Source organism: Gopherus flavomarginatus, chromosome 20 (genome assembly GCF_025201925.1).
Source record: "Gopherus flavomarginatus isolate rGopFla2 chromosome 20, rGopFla2.mat.asm, whole genome shotgun sequence".
NCBI classification, from domain to species: Eukaryota; Metazoa; Chordata; order Testudines; family Testudinidae; genus Gopherus; species Gopherus flavomarginatus.
Window position 1 is genome coordinate 18,941,437 of NC_066636.1, and position 21,433 is coordinate 18,962,869.

Below are 21,433 nucleotides of genomic sequence, written 5' to 3' on the forward strand. Positions count from 1 at the left end.
AATTTTTTAAAATTCTGCACATTTTATTTGTCAAATAAATGTGGAGGCTCCAGCATGGCACTGGGGAACACAGGCCCCTGTGTTAGCCCAAACATAGCCAATACCATGTGCTTCTTATAAGCATAACAACTGTGCAGCTCTCCCCCCCCCAACCCCCCAGGTCACGGACTCAGAGGTAAAGCTGAACTCAACCCTGAAAGCCCACGGACAGGGCCTAATTTTGTAGACAGCTTTAACAAGATTTATCTCCCAAATATTTTTTACAGCCAAGACTCTCCTTTCTGTCTCTCCTTCTGCTGTCCACATGACATACTACATCTCGTTCAATATACAATATGCTTAAATATTGCACAGCATGCACTATGATACAGTACTACACAGCTGCCTAGCAGATGCTGGCATGAGATACTGTGCAATATTGCATGGCTGTACGGTGACCACATGTCCCGATTTTATAGGGACAGTCTCGATTTTGGGGGATTTTTCTTATATAGGCGCCTATTGCTGCCCACCCCATCCCGATTTTTTCACTTGCTGTCTGGTCACCCTACATGGCTGACATGACATGATGCAATACCATAGCACAAAATAATGTTACAAAATAATGCATGACTGCCTCGCTGGTATCTGTATTGTCCAGCACAATGCTACACTGCATGGCTGGGTAAACTATGTGATAACAATTCAGTGCTGCATAACTTGCACCCTATAACGTCGCATGGCTGAACAACAGGCAAAGCTGCTGCACATCAGATACCATGCAAAATTCTTCTGTTGCACAGTACAGAATACGAGGCAATACTGCACCATTTCACCACACACAATGCCAGGTAACATAGCACAGGTGCCGTACACACAATACAACACAATCCTACCAAGCTTCACAACAATACACCTTTATGACTCCAGTCTTCAAGGTGATGATTTCTGCATCTGCCATTGGTCGGTGGCGTTGGGGGGCTGAACAAGCTACCACCATCCCCCCATCTTCTTATTGGTTTCTTCAGCTGTCGACAAAGAAAAAGAAACAAAGCAGTGCCACCCTACAAGCTTGTCTGTACCAGCAGGGACCCACCCCTTTGCAATCCCTATTGGAGGGACAGCCTCTGAGTTGGGCATTAACAAACACCAGGATAGGTTACCCAGGGATACGGAAGCTGATGTGTTTCCTCCCCCTTGCTCCAGCTCAACCAGGAAGTAAAGTTTCTATTTTCTCTGGGCTCAGAAGTTTAATACCAGGCAAAGCAGAGGGGAAGGGAGGGTGGACGAGGCCTTGCAGAAGAGGAGATCAGAGTCACAGGTAAGGCTGGAGAAAATCTCCAACAAGGGTTAAATTCTTAGGCACTAACTTTAAATAAATGGGAATCCACTTGTAAATTTCACAGTTGTCTCGTTTAATTTGTAAATTTCAGCGGGGAGGATTTTCCCCCTCTTAAATTATTTTTTATTCCTGCTGGAATTTAAGTTTTCCTGGCAGAGGCAGTGGGAAGTATGGGTGAGTGTGTGTGTGCCTGTATCTCTTCCCTAGACCCTCCCAAGCATGGACAGGGTCTGCTGGGAACATCTCCTCCTTTGCCTCTTAGAAACCCAGTTCGTTTTCTATAGCTCCTTCCTACCCTAACTTGCCTAAGAAACTAGGCCATACAATCCCATCAGCCACGGGAAGCAAAACCCCTTTTATGTGAAATAGAGGTGGGTGGGGGAGGGAGTGAGTGAGCATGTTCCCTCCTGGCCCTAGAACCTGTAGAGGTGAGAGCTGGAGTTTGGGGGTATTTGCAGGATTAGGCCAGGGTGAGCAGCCCCTCTGGTGTACCTCCATTTCTCCCTCTCCTGCAGGGATTACTCATTAAATTTATCCCTTCCCTAAAGAAGTGGGTGACTCCAGCGAAAGCCATAAGCAGCGAAGCCACAACAGCATGGCTCCATGAGGCTAGGAAGGATGAAAACCTATGTCTCCAGATGGGTCCAAGTTCTGTGCAGATACCAGGCCATCAGTGGATGTAGAAGGGCGAGCTCCCAACCTGTTCCCATTCTAGGTGGGACAGACCTTGTCTGCTTGCCAAATGTCCTGTTCCCTGCCCGGAGACTTTGTTCCTGCATAATCTGGAATGATCTGGCCTTTGCAACACACAGCACCGGTGCAGTGTAGCCACACCTGTGTTGTAAATGCTGCCCAGCAGTGTTGGACTAAGAATATTTGCCTTCGGTTCCCTGTAATGTAGTGCCTTTAAGACATCCTTTCTGGAACTGGTGCACCCATCAATACTTCCTTTGGTTAACCTGGCTAGCTCCTAGTTGTGGGAGAGGATGACGACACTCATTCACAGAGGGCGGCGTGCTGATATGGGCAAGAACGCCGACAAGAGGCTGGAGGGTGAGGACGATGACTCGAAAGACAGAAACCTGGACGAGGAGGAGTCTGGTGACTCCAAAGATATCCGCCTGACCCTCATGGAGGAGGTGCTGCTCCTGGGACTGAAGGATAAGGAGGTAACAGATCTTTGGTTGCCAGCGTTGTTGTTACATGGGCAGTGCCATTGACGGAAGCAACTGCACCTGGCTTTGCTTGTGGGAAAGTGCTGTAGGGGGCAATACCTGCCCCCTTTGTGGATCCAAAGGCCCCTCCTGCAGCAGAACCATTGCAGTTCCTCTGTGCATAAGCACCCTCTGAGTGGCATCAAGCCCAGCGCCACAACAAGGCACGATGCCAGGGGGTATGGTGATGAGGCTGGTGGATCCCCAGCTTTTCCCTCCTGCCCCAGAGGCTGGATGGATGATCTTCCACGGGGCAGGTCTGCTGCTGCTGCTGTACTGCCTGGCAGTGGGAGGATTTTGTGGCATTTTGCTTTTGTGATTGGTTCTTTGCCTGCTTCCTGCCTGAGTCTGTTGAATCGGTGCTATGTTTAGGAAGTAAATGTGGTGTGGCATAAAGAAGCAAAGTGCCTCTCGGCCTTTTTTGCACAAGGCCCTTGTGACAGGGTCCATAGGCAAGAAAGCTGTGAGCCTTTTGGGAGGAGTGGGGCTGGGCCGTGCTCCCAGTACAGGGGGCGGATTCATGCCTGCGCACGGGCGGAGGAGAGGCCATTTACACCTCACCTATTAAGGGGCCCGTGCAGCCTTGGTGAAGGCTAGGGCTGCCCTAAATGGCACATGGATTTGCCAACCTACCAGTCCACCCTAGCCAGGCCCCCTCCGTCTCTGGTCCGCCCACACCCTACAGCAGAGCAACCCGCCTTGTACTCTGGACTGCTTCAGAGGCACGTCTGGCTCCATGCCAGGTGCAGCGGCTACCAGCACCATGGTTGTTTGTTAATACTGGCTTTGCGGGCCCTCTGTTCCAGTCTCGTTTGTACAAAGGGGCCCGTGGGCAATAGGAAATTGGACCCAGAATTCTTGGCTTCCCCTAATGGTCTCTGAAAAGTGAATTCATTGCCCCAGTGCACGGGAGTTCTTCTTTCCACCTGCATTATAACGCCTTGTATCTATGCCAAGCAGGATCCCAGCAGCTGTTGAACACTCCATAGTACTTATAAAGAACAGACACACGCGTCAGTTGTGACAGAAGCAAAATCGAATCTATGTCACAGGTGAAAATGTGCAAATCTGCACAGTACAGGATTTTCTTGGGCTGGGGGGCTATTTTCATGTAACAGGAAAGACCCCTTTAAATATAGGACACTAACAAGGCCTGACCCTGATGGGAGAAAAGGTTGCAAGTTCTGGCCCTGCAGGAGGATTAAAATGTCCATATAACTGCAGGAAATAAATATTTCCATTATCTGATCGAAAAGTCCCTTTAGCAGCGCACAGCAACCGTGGTCAGAGGTTGTTGGTGGTGTATTTTTAGCGCATAAGTGAAGAAAAAAACCCAACACCACCTTTGAAACTGTGGGGGGGAGGGGTATTGTTTGTTTGTGTGGAATTGGGTAGCTCTGTCTTCCTGAAAGTTTCCGTCCATCATTTTGTCTGTAATCTTTGCAATACCAGAGCAAAGTCAGAAAGGAAATTTGGTCTTGGGGTTAAGCCACTGGGCTGGGACTCGGGAGCTCCGGCTCTGCCACAGATTCCCTGTGTGACCTTGGGTAAATCACTTAATCTCTCTGTGCTGCAGTTTCCCATCTGTAAAATAGGGGCAACAGCATTTTCTCCCACCCTTTGCCTGTCTTGTACACCGGGCTCTGGACTCTAAGTGCTATCACATACAAATGATTAAATATTGTTAGATTATAAGCTTTTCTGGGGCAGGGACTGTCTCTCACTGTGTGACTGTACAGAGCCCGTGCAATGGGATGGTCTAGACAGTATTTGGTCTTGCCATGAGGCAGGGAACCGGACTCAATGACCTCTCGAGGTCCCTTCCAGTCCTAGAATCTATGAATGAGGCCTCTAGATGCTACTGTAATATAACCAAGGTCCTACTTAACTTGCAATATTGCAGATCCTGCAGTATGAGATTTGCAGAGCAGTTTTGATTTTAATTAGCTTACTTTGCAAAGTCCCACGATTTTGCACACATTTTGAGGTTTGCGACACACTTTTTTCCCCCCTTAGTACAGTAGAACGCCATGTATAGTGGCTGGGGCTCAGCCTGTCAGCCCCGCGCATTAATTACTGTAATATAGCTGCAGCAAAATGTCTGGTTAGCAGGCATAACATAATACTTGAGAGTTTATATTGTCCCAGCAAATTTTTCTGAAATAAATAGGGCTTCTCTGGCTTATCCAAATTTCCTCAATTAATAAAGGTCCATTATTACTTTTCCCTGATTTTTTTTTTTCCCATGTCTTGTCCACAACTCAGCCACAATTATTTGACAATCATCCCGCGATTTAAGTAGGGCCTTAAATATAACGAAATCATGACGATGAAAGCCAGCTGCTAGACAGCTTCCTCTCTGCTGTGAGATCTACTGGTCAGGGTGACCCTTGTGCACTCCTTAATCTGGATCCGTAGTGATTATAGCACAAGGCATTCAGTACTTTAGTAGTTGCTATTAGTTCATCTCACTGAAGCAACAGATCTCTTCTGTCTGCCTGCAGTCAGGTGCCATTTAAAATAATTAGACTGTACTCTTTTTGTTCAGCGCAGCCGGGAGCGGCTTCTTGCTATGGAATGGGGCGGTGCAGTGTCTTTGAAAGGAACGCCTTGGCACCTCTGGCTGCAATGCTCCTGAGAAGGGCTGTCTGTGTTTGTGGCTGCTAACATGGTAACTAGATGTCTGAGATTGTTCAAACCAGCGACGGTGGTTGACTCTCGGTTTGCACAGGGGGTAGGGCAAGAGACTGGGGGTCAGGACTCCTGGGTTCCGTATCCAGCTCTGCCAGTCAAAATCAGGTCCCCGTTGTGCTTGATTCTGCACAGAATTCTAGTTAGATCAGTCCCCGCCCCGTGGGGCTTAGACTCCAAGGCCAAGATCCTGTACTTGTGCCTAAATTTGCATTTGAAATCAGTGGGATTGCTCGTGCGGGCAAGGTTGAGTATGTGCAATGTTGCCGGCCCTAAGTGTGCAAAAATCATGAGTCAGGCCCACCCAAAATCAAGAGCGTCTTAAAAATCTTCCTGTGTAGCCTTTAGCAGGCATGTTTTCAGGCATCTCTCTGCAGCCCCAAGGGCTGGAAAATATTTTTTTCCCTATTACTTGAAAGGAAGCTGGAAAAAAGCACCAGCTACGTGAGACTCATTATAAAATCACTGCTGAGGGAGATGCACGCATCTTTGCTCAATTTGAGACACAGGACTGGAAGGGACTTCCTGGTCATTGTCATCCCTTCTGTCACAGGCAGCCACATCCTGTGTTCCCACTCGTAAACCTGTCAAGCTCCGTGAGGGTGACCAGATGAGAGTGGGGGGGTGCCGGCGGAGAGGGGTGCCAGTGGAGCCCAAAAAAAAAACCCCCAAGAGCTGGCGGCAGAGGAAAAAACAAAAACAAAAGCAGAGCCGCTGGAGCATAGGAAAAATTGATGGGGGCTAAGCACCCACTAGCAGCTCCACACCCCCACACCAGCTTGCCTCTGTGGTGCCTCCTCCTCCCCTGAGCTGGCTGCCGCGTCCTGCTTCTCCCCCCTCCCTCCAGTGCTTGCGCTGCCATACAGCTGGTTAGCACAAGCCTGGGAAGGAGGGATGAGGAGGAGGAATGCGGCGTGCTTGGGGAAGAGGCGGGGCCAGGGCGGGGATTTGGGGTGGGATCCAATGGGGCAGTGAGGGGCAGGGCCAGGGCGGGAATTTGGGGAGGGATCCAGCCGGGGAGGGAGAGGGTGGGGTTAGGGCAGTGGGGGGCTTGAGCCCCCTCTTCCTGTGCGCTGGAGTGCAAAATATCAGGACAATTCACATCCCGACCAACATCGGTCAGGAGGTGAGACAAACAAGTAAATATCGGGACAGTCCCGATAAAATCGGGCCATCTGCTCACCCTAAGCTCTGCCTTCGAACTAGCTAGGTTGTTTGTGTTTTCCCCCACCCCCCTCCGCTCCTTCTGGGTGGCTATTCCAGAACCACCTCCTCCTAATGGTTACAAACCTTCTACATTTACTCTCCAGATGGGTCCAAGTTCTGTGCAGATACCAGGCCGTCAGTGCGTGTAGAAGGGCAAGCCCCGAGCCTCTTCCCATTCTAGGTGGGACAGACCTTGTTTGCTTGCCAACTGTCCTGTTCCCTGCTCGGAGATTTCGTTCTTGCATAATCTGGAATGATCTGGCCTTTTCAACACACAGCACCGGTGCAATGCAGCCACTCCTTCATTCCCATTTGTCCTTGTGCCTGCATTGTCTTCCATAGTTTTCTCATTCCCTAAGTAAAACAGCCATGGATTCCTCTGCTGGACACGTGTCTCTCTGCTCTCACGTGGCTAGTTGTGGCTGCATTTCAGGCGGGTTGTTCTGCTGGACTGGTGCGTCTGTCTTCAGCCTGCCGTCGCTGAGGCCTTTCGGCTCCTGTATTATTGGTTCCCCCAAGAGGTGAAAGGTGCTGATTTCACAGTCCTTCTCTTAGAAGGGTAAGTGCAACGTGGACAACCAGCTTCCCTGCCCGTGTGTCTTGAGCCTGATCTGTTGGGGAGTCGGTTCTTGGCCCCTCTGCGGAGATGGCCAGTTGTGAGATGGCTTTATGTGACATGGACAACTGGGCAACCGGGGACTGGACTGAGACACAGCCAGCTCGGTTCCTGCTTAGCAGCTGGTAAAAGTTTTGCCATTTGATGCTCCCCAGAGTAAGCTGCTGACCTAGAAGTGAATGGTTGCTAACTCTGTTACTCTGAGTTGTCTGCTCCCTTGGATCAATTCTACTTGATGTCTCAGGTACTCATCTGGCCCCACTGCCATACTATCTGAGCACCTCATGGTTTTTAATGTATTTATCATCACACACCCCCTGCGAGGCAGGGCAGGGCTGTTATCCTCATTGTACAGTGGGGGAAACTGAGGTACAGAGTGGCTAAGGGACTTGACCGGAGTCACACAGGGAGTGTGTGGCAGAGCAGGAAATTGAAACCAGGTCTCCTGAATTCCAGGCTAGCGTCCTCACCTCTCCTAGCCTGAAGAGAGTATATTTTCAGAGTTTGTTGGGTGTAATGCATTACCTTCAGCACTGAAATAATAATAACCCCTAGCTCTTCCATAGTGCTTCTCATCCCCAGGTCAGGCTCATTCTCCCCATTTTATGGATGGGGAAACTGAGGCACAGAGAGGAGAGGTGATGTGGCAGAGCTAGGAACAAAATCCAGGTCTCCTGAGTCCTACTCCAGTCCTCTGTCCACGAGGTCATACTGCCTCCTGGGTCCTCCAAACTGAGCCCCTGTAAAACAAGGGAGACGATCTTCAGAGGTGCTGAGCACCCGCAGTTCCCAGTAACTTCAGCAGCAGCCAGTGCCTCTGCAGGGCTTGGTTTGGCAATATCCCGGTTACACGTGGCTTGCTGACATGGGCCTCCTGCCTGTGTTGCGTACGTGACCGGCCGTGCTGGTGTAAGGCGCTGCTCGATCAAACGGTAGCAGTGCCTCTGGTTCAAAAGCACCAGTAAAATCTCGGGGTTGCTAATTTAAGTAGGATGTCCTAGGCAAGCAGGGGACTAAGCCGGATGCTGGGGATAACCTCGGAGAGCAAATATTTGAGAGCCGCTCTAGTGCAAATGTAATTGGAGCAGTGCAGTGACCTTTCATTCCCTTTAACTCTTTTGGTGCCAAACCTTTTAGCTTCAGCCTGATGTAGGTTGCTTTAAACCAAGGTTCTGAACCGTTTTTCAATCATGAACTCGCAACCCCCCTCCTCCCTTTTTTTTTAACTTGGATCGCTCTTTCTCCTTTCCCCTCCCCCTTACAAAATGAGACTGTCCAGTGTAATTTAGGTGGACCTGGGGATTCTACGTTAAATAAATCAGTCTTTGGACCCTGCTGTCTAACTGTGCCTAGGCTGGGAAATGTTGTCAAAGCACATACCTTAACACCCCCAACGCTTGCCGGGCAGAATCTCTTTCAGCACTGTTGAGTGTTCCTGGGCATTGTGATCCCAGGCATCAGGTCGCAATGCCACTTGTTCAGATTCAGCCCAGCCGCCCCTCCATCTGGGATGCTGGAGGGGCGGCCAGGCCAAACCTGAATGGCATTGTATTCCTGACCCCAGGCGCCAGGTCACGACGTCCTCCTAGAAAGTTTGATTTCTCCCTCCCCCCAGGGTTGAGAACTTCTGCTTTCAACCATGTGTCCTTTGGACTATTGTAGGACCCAGGCACATAGAGAAAGCAGACAGAGGTCTCTGCAATGGCAGTGGGTAGAGACAGAAGGTCAGAAGCTAATGTGATGGAGGTGTAGGGGGCCCACAGATTTGTTGCAATACTTTTTTGCATGAGCTGCAGGAGTAGGCCCTTTGGAACTGTGTGGTGACGGCGAAGATAGAATTGGGCGCCTGCTGATGTCAAAGCGCAGGTCCCTGATGCTTGGAGAAAATCTGTGTTTGCAGTGGAGGGGTTATGACTCACACGCTGTGCTCTGGAAGTGGCAAGTTCCAGGCTCGGATGAGCCAACAGTAGAAGCGAACTTCACAGCTGAGCCTGCCTTGATGAAAGTGCTCTGTGACACCCTCTTCTAGAGACTGATGGGAGAAGCAACCCCTAACATTGTCTCTTGTCTTAGACTTAAATTCCAAACTCTTTGGGGCAAGGATTGACTTTTTGTTCAGCGCTTAGCACCAGGGGTTCTTGGGCCATGACTGGGGCTCCTAAAATGCTAGGATAATGCAAATAAATAGTAATAATAATAATAATACCCTCCAGCAGCTGCAATTGGTTATCTGGGGGTGGGTCTCTTAGAGAATCAGCTTCTAGACTAGTTAGAGCTCTATAGAGATCAGCCAACATCTTGATTTGCAACTGGAAGCAAAATATCAACCAATGCAAAGAATTCCTGTCGTGTTTCTCTCCCTTATGCTTTAGCTGAAGTGTCCCATCGGCCCTCTAGTGCAGCCATGTAATTAAGCCTCACAGCTGCCCCTGCGAGAGAGAGATTGAGAGGGGGGTTAATAGATGGGGAAACTGAGGCACGGAGCGGTTACACAACTTACGGTCGCAGAGCTTGCAAATAGAGTCCTGACTGTCTATTCCTTGCTCTTACCACGTGACCCCACTTCTCTGAGCTGGGACTAAAATTCGTGAGTCCTGAGACTCCTGGTACTTCTGCTCTAACCCCTAGATGCTCACTGCCTGTGTCCCTTGGCTCGTTAGCCCATGTAGGCAATGATTTGGCATTGGCCACGGAGAGGCAGCTGTGGAGGATTTTCCCTAGGCGATCGGTGTGCGAAATGATGATTTCTCTCTGAAGAGAAGGTTGGCCTTTTATCTCTGAGGCTGCTCAGGGTGGCCTCGAGGGAGGAATACGGTGATTACTGCCCAGGAAGGGATGTGCTGTTCTGTTTGCAGAGATTACAGCCGCACGTTCCTGCTGTGAGTTTGTCCACGCTACGGAGACTGTTGTACCGGCATAGCTTCATTGCCGTGGCTATGCTGGCATCAACCTTGTGGGTAGATGCACCCTGCACCGGCAGAAGTAGTTTTCTGTCCATTTAGGATCGTGCACACACGGAAGACAGTAGCTACATCCACAGAGGCAGTCTCCTGTCAGCCTAGCTACGTCTACACTCGGGGTTAGGTTGGCATGGCTACGGAGCACAGGATTTTTCACATCCCCAACTGACGTAGAGCGGACCTGAACCTTTGTCTGCACTCGGTGCTACAGCAGCAGCGCTTCAGTGTAGACGCTCCAGCGACAGGAGGGTTTTTCCCACGGCTGTAGTTAATCCATCTCCCCAAGAGGCGTAGCTTGGTGAACAGAATTCTTCTTCCATGGGGGCCTAAGCTGTCTTCGCTGCATCGCTCAAGGGTGTGGGTTTTTCACAGCCCCGAGCCCGTTGCTGGGTTGAGCTCATTTTATAATGTAGACCAGCCCTAAGAAACTCTGTTATCCTCTCCTCTGATGTCAGGGCTGAAAAATGTAGCCGTTCTTTCCTAATTAATGGCTGGTTCAAACTGGTTCTTGCAACACTACTGTTCTGTAGGGATGTGGCATTGTCTCTTGAGTTAATGTTTTATCAAATGGCTGGAAGATGAATCGGAAAAATGCCAAGTCTAGGGAGCTAACAATGCCTGGTGTGTGTGTGGCGAGGGGGTTGGATATGGCCCCATCTTGCTTTGACATTCTTCCTCCATCCTGTTTTTAAATTGGCTGGTACCGGTGGTTCTCAAACTTTTTTCTCACATTCACCCCACCCTACAAATATTCCTGGAACCCAGTTGCCAGTGGGATGGGGTGTATTGTAGCTCCGATGTTGATAAGCTCGTGCGAGCAGTTTTCTGTAATGTGATGAAAAGGGGACCCACAGAGCAGAAACCTGACATTCTGTGTTTTGTATGTTGCTCCTCGATATTCTTTTCCTCATTCTCAAAGAAAAGGCAGAAATCCAGTGCTCCAGCGGCCGTGGCACCCAACTAAGAGTCACAAGTTTAGGTTGGATATAAGGAAAAACTTCCTAACTGTCAGGGTGGTTAAGCACTGGAATAAATTGCCTAGGGAGGTGGTGGAATGTCCATCATGGGGAATTTTTAAGAGCAGGTTGGACAAACACCTGTCAAGGATGGTGATTCTAGATAATACTTGTCCCTGCCTTAAGTGCAGGGGACTAGATGACCTTCTGAGTCCTCTTCGAATTCTGTGATTCTATGACACCAGTTTTCTATATCCTGCTCTGCCACTAACTTGTTGTGTGGCATTGGACAAGTCACTTCCCCGCTGTGTGCCTCAGTTTCCCTATTCGTACAACGTGGAGAATAAAAATTTCCCGCTTTTGGTTAAAATGCTCCGAGATGAGCCCATCGGGAACTTTTCAGCAAAATGGTTTTCATCACAAAATGCCCATTTGTGAAAACCGAAACTAGAATGGCCAGTAGTGTGGAGGTTGGGGGACACACTGGGGATGTGGAAGACGCAGGTTTCAATTCCTGCTCTGCCTGATTTGGACTAGGGACTTGAACCTGGGTGTCCCATATCCTAAGTGGGTGCCATAATCACTAGGCAGTTGGCTATTCTGTTGTCATTTCTCTCTCTCTCTCTCTCTCTCTCTCTCTCTCTGTTCTTTCTTCTCCTCCCTCCTCCCCCCAAAAAACCACAAAAAGCCAAATTAGCAAGATCTTGGTTTTATTCCTCATCAGAATGGAAACAAATGTCAAAACCACAAAATATTTCCTGAAATGGAATTCTTGTTTTCTGGACAGCCCTTGTTTTGAGGTGTATTCAGCACACAGGATACTTCTGAACCATATCTTGTGTGTGTCTCATGCTAGGCTAGAGTATAGAGGGTCCACTTTGGCCGGAGTGAAAGAACCCAGCTTGACTCTCAGATCCCAGTTGACTCTGATGTGCCAGCAGGAAGAACAACCTTCTCTCTGCCTGTAAACTGCTCTGACTTCATATGGAGTCACTGATGTACGATAAAGATGCACCCTAAAGTTTAGGGGAAAGTTTTGACCAAAAAGAGGTGGAGGGGTGGTAGGAGAAACAAAATGTTGTCTGTTTTCTGTCTGGAAGCCCAATGATGCCATTTCATTTTCTTCCAGCTTCACTATATCTCTTTGTCGTAGATCAATCCAGCTGAGGGTAGGCAATCAGTCTGGCATTTATAATCTGAAACCAAGTCTGGACAGAATTCCAAAGGTTGCACACATCCTGCTTTAAAAAGAAAGGGTGAACTTAAAACTCTTTTTCTGGAGAGCAAAAAAAAATGGTTAAAAGGAGAGTTTCTTTTGTAGAAAGCACCCAGCAGATCCTCTGAATTCTTGATTCCTGCATTGCTTGATCACTTGCCACAAGGAAATGAATAAAGGTTAGCTTTTTATTGTATCGTGTTATTGTTCTGCCCTGCTAAACACCCAGTGTGTGCGTCAAAGCTTGCTATATAAATAGATGTTTGGAGTTATGGATTAACCCTTTATAGGCTGCCGAATATTGCATTTTAAAAAAAATCTGTAGACTTGTAAGAATTATTATTCCATTTCTAATCCTCAAAACTGGGCATCTGCAGAGCTTATTCATCTTTCCCTAATGATCCTTTTTGGAGCTCAGAGGCCTGAAAGCTGGTTAGATGCTGTTGCAGGCCTTGCCCCCGTTTCTGCAAATACTTTTATGTGCTTGTTTAGCTTTATGGACTGGTGCAATCTCTGTTGAAGTCTATAGCAAAGCTCCTGTTGACATCCGTGGTTAGGATCAGGCTCATTGACGCAAGTGAAGTGCGCACGCAAATATCTGCCAATTTTTAAATCGAGGTTGGATGTTTTTTCCAAAAGCTCTGCTCTGGGGATTATTTTGGGGCAGTTCTCTGGCCTGTGCCGTGCAGGAGCTCAGACTAGAGATCACAGCGGTGCCTTCTGGCCTTTGAACCTATGAATCCATCTGCAGGATCAGGGCCTTTGTGGGGACTGCAGCTGACACACTTTGTGGGGTTTGCATGGGTCTCCCAGCAAACAGTGATCTGGCTGGTTTTAAAATATTTGATTTCCCCTCATTGTGCTCAGCTAGAGATACTGAAAGAAAATGCTTCTCCCTTGGTGACTTCTGCGAGCAGCGTCCAAATCCTTAGTCGCTTGCCTTCCAAAAGATAAGCGTTCAGGATGTCTTGTTCATGGGCCTTTTCCCTGTGCCTGTGTTATAGTGTCAGTATGGTATATTGCATTCCCCATACTCCTCTGCTCAGCTGACACTGAACTCTTCAGTCTGGATCTGATCCGGAGTGATTTGGTGTAATGGTGTCGTCTAGTGGGTAGAACACTGGACTGGGAGCAGGGAGGCAAGGTCCCTCTGTGCCTCTTCCTGCCCCCTTTTGAGCTGTTCCAGGCAAGGACTCTTCCGCAATAGGGCCATGATCTGGGTGGCAACTCTAGGTCCTACTCTAATTATGATGCTGAAGATAGGATGAGTGGCAGATGTTTGACGCTTCTCAGGATCAGGCCATTTGCTATTAAATAGGGGGGATGGGGCGTTATTCAACACCCCTTGAGCTAGGCTTAATGGTTGAAATGTGCCCTGGTGTGGAGGCCTTTGCTTCACTTACAGGCCCTGGGTAGGGCTCTGGCGGGTGTATGGAACCTGGTGCTAAGAAGGGTGAATTTCACGTAATCTGAGTGACTGTCTCTCATAGCTATAATGTATGAAAGGTTAGTAATGGAGTGCATTAGAAAACTGAGTGTGAGACTACAAACCGATACACAGAACCAGATCCTCAGCTGGTGCAAATCAGTGTGACTCCACTGACTTCAACAGAGCTGCATCAATTTACTTGAGCGGAGGATCTGGCCGTTGAGCGCTTCCCCTCCCGTGATTTGAAATGCAGCCAATTCTAGGGTGGAAGGCGGCAGCTGTTTAACAGCACACAGCCACGCTACCCAACAATTTCAGAGGTTCCCATCCCAAGCGAGCAAGTAATACCATCGCTAGCTGGAAATTGACTTGGTGGATTTAAGCAAGCAGAATGTAATTAGCCAGAGTGCATTCTGGACAGGACACTGGGGAGAGTGCTGTTATCTAGACCTTAATAGAAGTCTAGTCAAAGATGTACACCTTGGGCTTAAAGATAAAGCTGCGGACAGCCAGGAGCGCTCTTACGACAGGGCTTACAAGCAATTTCTGATTACTGCTAATTGTTCAGTTGCATGTCTGAAGCTGTCAGGGCTTTAATGTTTAACTGAGCGGCCTCATTATTCAGAAATCTCGTAAGCTCTGGGAAAGCTGGTTTGATGGAAAACGGTTATTGCCCTTTGGTTAGTTCTCGTGCCAGCCGCTGACCCAGTTCTGGTTCATTGTAAAAAGGGTGCATGGTGTGTTTCTGGCTTGCTTCCCCGTGGGTTTAATGCTGATGGGGAAGAATTGGCAGCGGGCAGGCAAACGGGACCAAGCAATGATACCATTACAGTCAGATACTCAGTCTCTCTCTTGTCTTCTCCCCCCTTCCCCTGCCATGCTGAAAGCAATGTCCCTTATGGGAAAAGGTCCTGTAGAATTTCCTGTGGGTGTGAACTCTTTCAAACCTATAGAACTGCATTGAGACCTGTGCTCTGTAGTGGGGAAAAAAATCAAATAAACCCCTATTATGAAGAATAAAATTCTCTATAGGGTCACATCCAGAGCCTATGCAGACCTTAACATCTGTCTCTCAAATATTTTCCATGGTGGGGTGTTTGCTCACCAACCCCTCTCTCAAATGTTGACTAGTCCCAGAATTGCAGAAGTGTGAAACTTCTTATTTATGTTACAGTAGCTCCCCTGAGATCAAGGACCTGTATGCATAGTATGAAACCATCCTTGATATGTATAGACTAGGTGGGAACGGGAACAGAGGCAAAGTGACTTGCCCAAGGTCATCTAATAGCTCAGTGGCGGAGTGGGAATAGAACCCGGCAGTCCTGAGTCCTAGTCCAGCACTGCTGCAGGGCTCTGCTCTCAGCTGGTTTGGCAGGCCAGCGTGGGCTACAGTCAGATTAGTTTTCAAAACTCTTACTCAACTCCTAGGCTAAGTTTCGGGGGCCGGGGCTGGCGCAAACTTCCTGTCCGCTCTGCGAACACCAAACACCTGGACGTGCTTGTAGAAACCTGCATTGCAGTGGGCACGTTCTCTGCTAAGCAGGAAGTAGGTTCTCCTGTAACCCGAGCCAGCTGGCGAAGGGCATGTGATATGCTGCTCAGTGTTTGATATTGGAAGGATCGGCTCCGTGAGGCTAACTACAGGTGCTGGCCCAACCCTTTAACACTGTACTGGTCAAGTCTCACTGAGCAGATCTGCCCTTTGCTAGGCTATGTACACACTACAGCTTACGTCAGTGTAAGTGACGTTGCTCAGGGACGTGAATAAGCTTGGATTTGCAGGTGCTCGGCATCTCTGAAAATCAGGCCCCGTTGTCCATTTTGGGGAGGTGCCTAGTGTTGCTCTGGAGCCATCATACGAAAAAAGCCGCTTTCAGGCAATTGCCCATGTGAGGCCAATGGGCTTTTTCTGAGAGAGGGGCCCTGGTGTTTCAGAACCGCTGGTTCTTCTATGGCTCTTCTGTCTTTTTCCTCTCGACTCCGCGCGCTCCTGAGGGCTCTCGAAGCTGCACAACCTGGGGAATGTTGCAGTGGGTCTGATGCTATAGGGGAAGCGGGGTTAGAACATGGCCCCTACTGCTCCAAAGGGCAGGCCTTTGCCAGTGGAGACTCCGTAGCTGGACTGGCTCTGCCTCTGGCCTGCTGGGTGACCTGTGAGCAGGTCGTTTCCCAGCTTTGTGCCTTGGTTTCCCCATCTGTAAAATGGGGGGGTGATCCTGACCCCTGTGTTAAAGGGCTCTGAGGTCTACTTATGGAAAGTGCTAGAGAGGGGCTGGGTGGTCCCTAGCTGTTAGAAGTGAAGCGCCTTGAGCTGCCTTCAGTCCTCGGAGGGGTGGTGGGCTACCAAGGAGCTGTAGTGACCTTTTGACGACTCAGTCCTGCGAGGGTTCCTCTGTCTCTAATGCTGGTGGCGTTCCTCCCCCCCAGGGCTATACGTCCTTCTGGAACGACTGCATCTCCTCGGGCCTGCGTGGCGGTATTCTCATCGAGCTGGCCCTGCGCGGACGCATCCAGCTGGAGCCGCTCACCATGAGGAAGAAGAGGCTTCTGGACAGAAAGGTAACCTGCCCCAGGGGTCGGTCTCTGGGCCTGTTGGGCCAACAAGGAGGACAAGGCCCTTAGGGGGAAGGGAACTCCCCCGAGGCTACCTTTTCAGACCCATGGGGCCTGATTCCCTGCTGCCCTGCAGTCAGGTAGCCCGGTGTGACCTGGTTACAGAACGACTCCATCCCGACCTGTGAGCGTTCTACACAATGGAGAATCAGGCCCGTTTACACTGGTTCTGGTCAGCGCCGCAGGGGTAAATCCGAAGTCGCTCAACGGAAAGCGATGGAGTGACTCTAGATTTACAATGGGGGGGAGGGGCGCTGCAGGGATCGGGCCCCACGTCCGGTCTGCGGGCTTGGAGTAAGAAAGCGACAGAGAGGCCAGGACGAGGAGACCACAAGGTAGGCGGTCAGGGTCAGATGTGGGGAGTGAGCCAGGTCTGTGGTTGTCTGGAGTGGGTGGGGAGGCATCTGTCTCCTTCTCATGCCTCTGGAATAATGATGGTTTGCATGAACAATGGCAGCTTACATCCAGATGAATGTCTCAGGCACTTCTGTGGCCTCTGGTGCCGTAACACCTGAGCACTCGGTTATTAATGCATTTAATCCTCAGGTGCCTCTGGGAGGTGAGTCAGGGCTGTCATCCCTAGTACAGAGATGGGGAAACTGAGGCACAGAGAGGCTAGGTGACTGGACCAAGGAGTCTGTGGTAAAGCAGCTGTGATGAGATCCCCGAGGTGCAGCCTGGGACTATGGGACCATTGTGCCCCCTTAACTTTCCAGCCTGGGCTGTCTCTCACAATGCCTTGCTAGTGACAAGCAGCAAACCCCTCCAGGCGCTGTGATCACTCAGCACAACAGCCTGTGGAGCCCCCCACCCAGCTAGATTGCATGAATGCTCCCAGAACCGTGCATGAATCACACAGAAAAAGGCACCAGCCAAACCTCCCAGCTTTGTACCTGAGGAATATGCCGTAATTTATTAAATGGTTCACCACTTCATCACTGGAAAGTGGATATACCCCAGCCTTTGTCAACCTGAGCAAACACCCTTAGCAAACACTTCAGGCAAACAGCCTGGCAAAGATAACAGTTAAACAAATTTATTGACTACAAAGGATAGATTTTTAAGTGATAGACAGAAAGTCCGCACGCACACGCACGCACGCACACACACCTCTCTCTCTCTCTCTGTCTCTCTGCACAGTCCTTAATATACAGGTTTTTCCCTTAAATCTGGGCCAGTCTCCTCCTTTGGAGTCTTCTGAGTGTCCTTGTTGCTTGCAGCTTAGGTGGGGGATGAGAGAGGCCCAGCATGGGGCCCCTGTGTTCTGTTTTATACCCTCAGTCCCATGTGATTGGACAATACAAGTCGAGGCATAGCCGGGGGGCCATTGCTGAGTCCCCAGGAAAAGTTGAGCAATTCCCCTGGCGTGGTCGCATGCAGGGGAGTCATTGTGTTGTAGCTCCCTTGCTGGACAATGGTTGTTGATGGTTGTTTGACACTCACCCGGCTGTTGGTTACTTTCCTTGCTGTTGTCTCTGGGGAGCTAATATCTGGCCGATTCCCCAACTTACAGCCCGTCTTACTGACAACCATACAACACAATCTCGTAACTTCATATGCACTAATGACATACATATTTAGATAGAACAGTGACTTTCACCAGATCATAACCTTTCCCCTGATACCTTACATGGCCTGCTTTACATGCACGATCAATTATATACACCTGAGGGATATGGGGTTTACAGAGCGCTCCCCCAAGGTGTAGAATGTCACAGCAGGGAACTGTACTAGCTTTGCAGAGACAGGTTCTCTAACCATTGGGCCAGCCTTCCTTTCGGCGTATAGGCCTGATGTTCCTTTCACTCTCACGGCTGTAACTCCATTATTCTGGCGTCACTCTGACGTCTGCTGGCTTTGAGCCTATGCCTGTGTTCAGAATTGCACGTGATTTAACTGAATCCGTACAAGGACATTACAGAGCCAAGAATAGAACCCAGGTGTCCTGATGCCCCGTCCTGTGCGTTATGCACTGGACAATGCCTCGTTGTTCAGTGGGCTTTGAGAATCCCTTGTAGCGTCACATGGGCTGTAGCAGTGTCATATCCTCTGTGGATTGGGCCCAGCATGGGGCATGTACCCCGTGCAGCACAGTGGGTCACAGGTGCCATAGCGTCTTACTGATCTTGGGCAAAGATGCGTCCTGGGCTTCTCCTGTTGGAACCAATTTCAAAGCTCCCTGCCAAAACAGGATCAAGCCACGTCGTCTCTTGGATAGAGGGACGGCAACCAGTCCGGGATCCATCCTCGAGCTGTGTGTCTGTCTTTGTCCTCCTAGGTGCTCTTAAAGTCAGACACCCCAACCGGTGACGTCCTACTAGACGAGACCCTCAAGCACATCAAAGCCACAGAGCCTGCAGAGACAGTCCAGTCGTGGATAGAGCTGCTCACAGGTACGACGACCTGGCCTTGAACAGAGCCTCCTCTGCTTCCTGGTGGCCTGCTCTTCCATGAGCCACTTGATGCTTGTTCTTGTTTGATCACCTAAGGCAGGGGCGGGCAAACTATGGGCCAGATCTGGCCCACCAGCCATTTTAATCTGGCCCTCGAGCTCCTGCTGTAAAGTGGGGTCTGGGGCTTGCCCCGCTCCGGCACGCCAGCCGGGGAGCAGGGTCAGGGGCTGCTCCATGCAGCTCCCAGAAGCAGTGGTATGTCCCCCCCCAACTCCAGCTCCTACGCATAGGGGCAGCCAGGGGGCTCTACTCTGCACACTGTCCTCACCCCAAGTGCCGCCCCCGCTGCTCCCATTGGCCAGGAACCGCAGCCAATAGGAGTTGAAGGGGCGGTGCCTGTGGACAGGGCAGCGCACATGGCCGCCTGGCCACGCTTCCGCTTAGGAGCCCGAGAAGGGACATGCCACTGCTTCTGGGAGCTGCTTGAGGTAGGTGCTGCCTGGAGCCTGTACCCCTGAGCCTTTCTCCGTGCCCCAACCCCCTGCCCTAGCCCTGATTACCCCCTCCCTGCCCTCTCAACCCCTCAATCCCAGCCCGGAGCACCCTCCTGCACCCCAAACCCTTCATCCCCCCACCCCACAGCCCGAGCTGGAGCCTGCACCTCTTTCTGTGCCCCAACCCCCTGCCCCAGCCCTGATTCCCCTCCCACCCTCTGAACCCTTTGGTCCCAGCCTAGAGCACCCTCCTACACCCCAAACTCCTCATCCCCACCCCAGAGCTTGCACCCCCAACCGGAGCCCTCACCACACCCCAACCCCAATTTTGTGAGCATTCATGGCCCGCCATACTATTTCTGTTCCCTGATGTGGCCCTCAGGCCAAAAAGTTTTCCCACCCCAGCCTAAGGACTAAACTGGTCAGGGCAGTGCAGAGTGCTGGAGAGGCCCTGTGCTCCACCTCGCATGGGGCAGTGCCTCATGGCACATTCAGACTTATCTTGCTCGGGGCTGATCTCGTCCCTGATTGGGCTGGAATCCAGGCTGGCAGGTTGCATGGGTGGGTTCGTGCTCATCTCTGGCCTGGACGGAGCAACGTTTGTGATTTTTTTTTTTTTCCGGGTGGATCCGCTTCCGAAATACTCAACCTCACCTAGGCCTGGGCCACACATAAAAATTAGCTCGATCGAGCTCCGTGGCTCTGAGCTGCAGGCACCGTTGTGCCCGGAGCACTGTAGTTAAGTCACCCTGGTTGACGGAAGGATCCCAGCCCCTCGGGCAGACAGATTAATGACATGGACAGAAGTTAGGTAGCGTCTACGCTGTGGCTGTAGTGTACATGTGCTCTTAAGTCTTTAAGGGTTAGTCTACAGACACTACATCTGGGCTGAGCCTCCCAGCCCGGGCAGACAGATTTGCCCTCGCAGGACTCCAGCTAGTGCATTAGTGAGTGGGTTATGGATCGGTCTGAGGATCATCAGCTCAACTGTGTGGAGCCTGGTACTGGAATAGCAAAGGGGCTTAGGTGGAGGCGATGTGTGTGCGCGTGGGGGTGCAGGGTCACGTGGCCCCCCCAGATTGCTCGATCACCTGGTGGAGCCAGGCCCTTCCCTCCCTGTGGGGCAGCTGAGCCAGCGAGCTGCGCCAGGCAGAGAGAGAGGGAGAGGCAGGAGGAACACTAGGAGCTGCAAGGTGGGGCTGCTGCTTTCCGGGATGGGGGAGGTTGCCTGGGGGTGGGCATGACTGGTGCTGTTCCAGGGTGCTCTCCCCTCCCACCCCACCCCCCCACTATCAGCAGGCACGTGTTGTGTCTGGGCTTATGGGTCAGATTGAAGGTGTCCTGGGGGAACTGGGCAGGGGTGCAAGACGGGAAGAGGATTGAGGTACATAGGCAGAGCGGTGTGGAGGGTCCCAGGACTGGAATAGCATTGCAGGGGTGGCTGAGGTGCAGTATCAGAGCTCTCCCTGGGATGTCGTGGCACAGGGCAGGGTGGGGGGATGCCCACTATTGCCTTGATTTTTGCCACTAAAAAGCAAACCTCGGCTCCCCGTCCCGCAGGCGAGACCTGGAACCCCTTCAAGCTGCAGTACCAGCTGCGCAACGTGCGGGAGCGCATCGCCAAGAATCTGGTGGAGAAGGGCATCCTGACCACGGAGAAGCAGAACTTCCTGCTCTTCGACATGACTACCCACCCGGTCACCAACACCACCGAGAAGCAGCGCCTGCTCAAGAAGCTGCAGGAGAGCGTCCTGGACCGGTGGGTGAATGACCCGCACCGCATGGACAGGAGGACCTTGGCCTTGCTGGTGTTGGCCCACTCCTCGGACGTTCTGGAGAACGTCTTCACCCCGCTGGCGGACGACAAGTATGACACGGCCATGAACAGGTCAAAGGACCTCTTGGACTTGGACCCCGACGTGGAGGTCACCAAAGCCAGCGCCACGGAGATGATCTGGGCTGTCCTGGCGGTCTTTAACAAAGCCTAAATCCAGACCGCCTTGCCCGTTGGATATAGCACGGGACCTTTGCTTGGGGAGCTGCCCTGGGCCAGGCCAGCGCAAACTCTGTTCTACGTGGCACCTGGGTTTGACTGATGTCCACCGTTGCCCCAACCTATCTCTCTTGGCTGGAGATTGTTGCGCTGGTAGAGTGAGCGACTGGATGTTGTGTGTCCTCTTCTTGTAAATACTCAGCTAAATGAAGGTCTTTGTCTCCGGTGGGGGGGGGTTGGCTCGCGGCTCAGTTGGCTCTCTCATTTCACATCACCTTTTGGAGAACGGAGACGTGAAATTGCCTTCGGGATGTATTCTGCTCTTCTTTAC

The 21,433-nt window shown here is 50.9% G+C and overlaps 1 protein-coding gene across 2 annotated transcripts; it reads left to right on the plus strand.

Moving 5' to 3' along the window:
- The first annotated feature begins 1,158 nt into the window (after positions 1–1,158).
- On the plus strand, positions 1,159–21,330 carry GOLPH3L (golgi phosphoprotein 3 like). Of its 2 annotated transcripts, none has more exons than XM_050930411.1 (5): positions 1,159–1,300; positions 2,223–2,490; positions 16,037–16,168; positions 18,501–18,615; positions 20,670–21,330. In XM_050930411.1, exons 2-5 carry the CDS (start codon positions 2,308–2,310, stop codon positions 21,095–21,097), a joined length of 858 nt encoding a protein of 285 aa, XP_050786368.1. In that variant the 5' UTR covers positions 1,159–1,300; positions 2,223–2,307; the 3' UTR covers positions 21,098–21,330. The 2 variants fall into 2 exon arrangements, with proteins under 2 accessions (XP_050786368.1, XP_050786367.1); XM_050930410.1 differs by having other exon boundaries at positions 1,160–1,300; positions 2,289–2,490.
- Positions 21,331–21,433: the final 103 nt, after the last annotated feature.

What these genes read in the sequence shown, in the direction of transcription:
- GOLPH3L (XM_050930411.1), top strand. Translation starts at nt 2,308, where the DNA reads ATGACGACACTCATTCACAGAGGGCGGCGTGCTGATATGGGCAAGAAC. An exon ending in TGGGACTGAAGGATAAGGAG is followed by an intron (nt 2,491 to 16,036) that starts GTAACAGATCTT and finishes CCTCCCCCCCAG; the next exon opens with GGCTATACGTCCTTCTGGAA. An exon ending in GTGGATAGAGCTGCTCACAG is followed by an intron (nt 18,616 to 20,669) that starts GTACGACGACCT and finishes CCCGTCCCGCAG; the next exon opens with GCGAGACCTGGAACCCCTTC.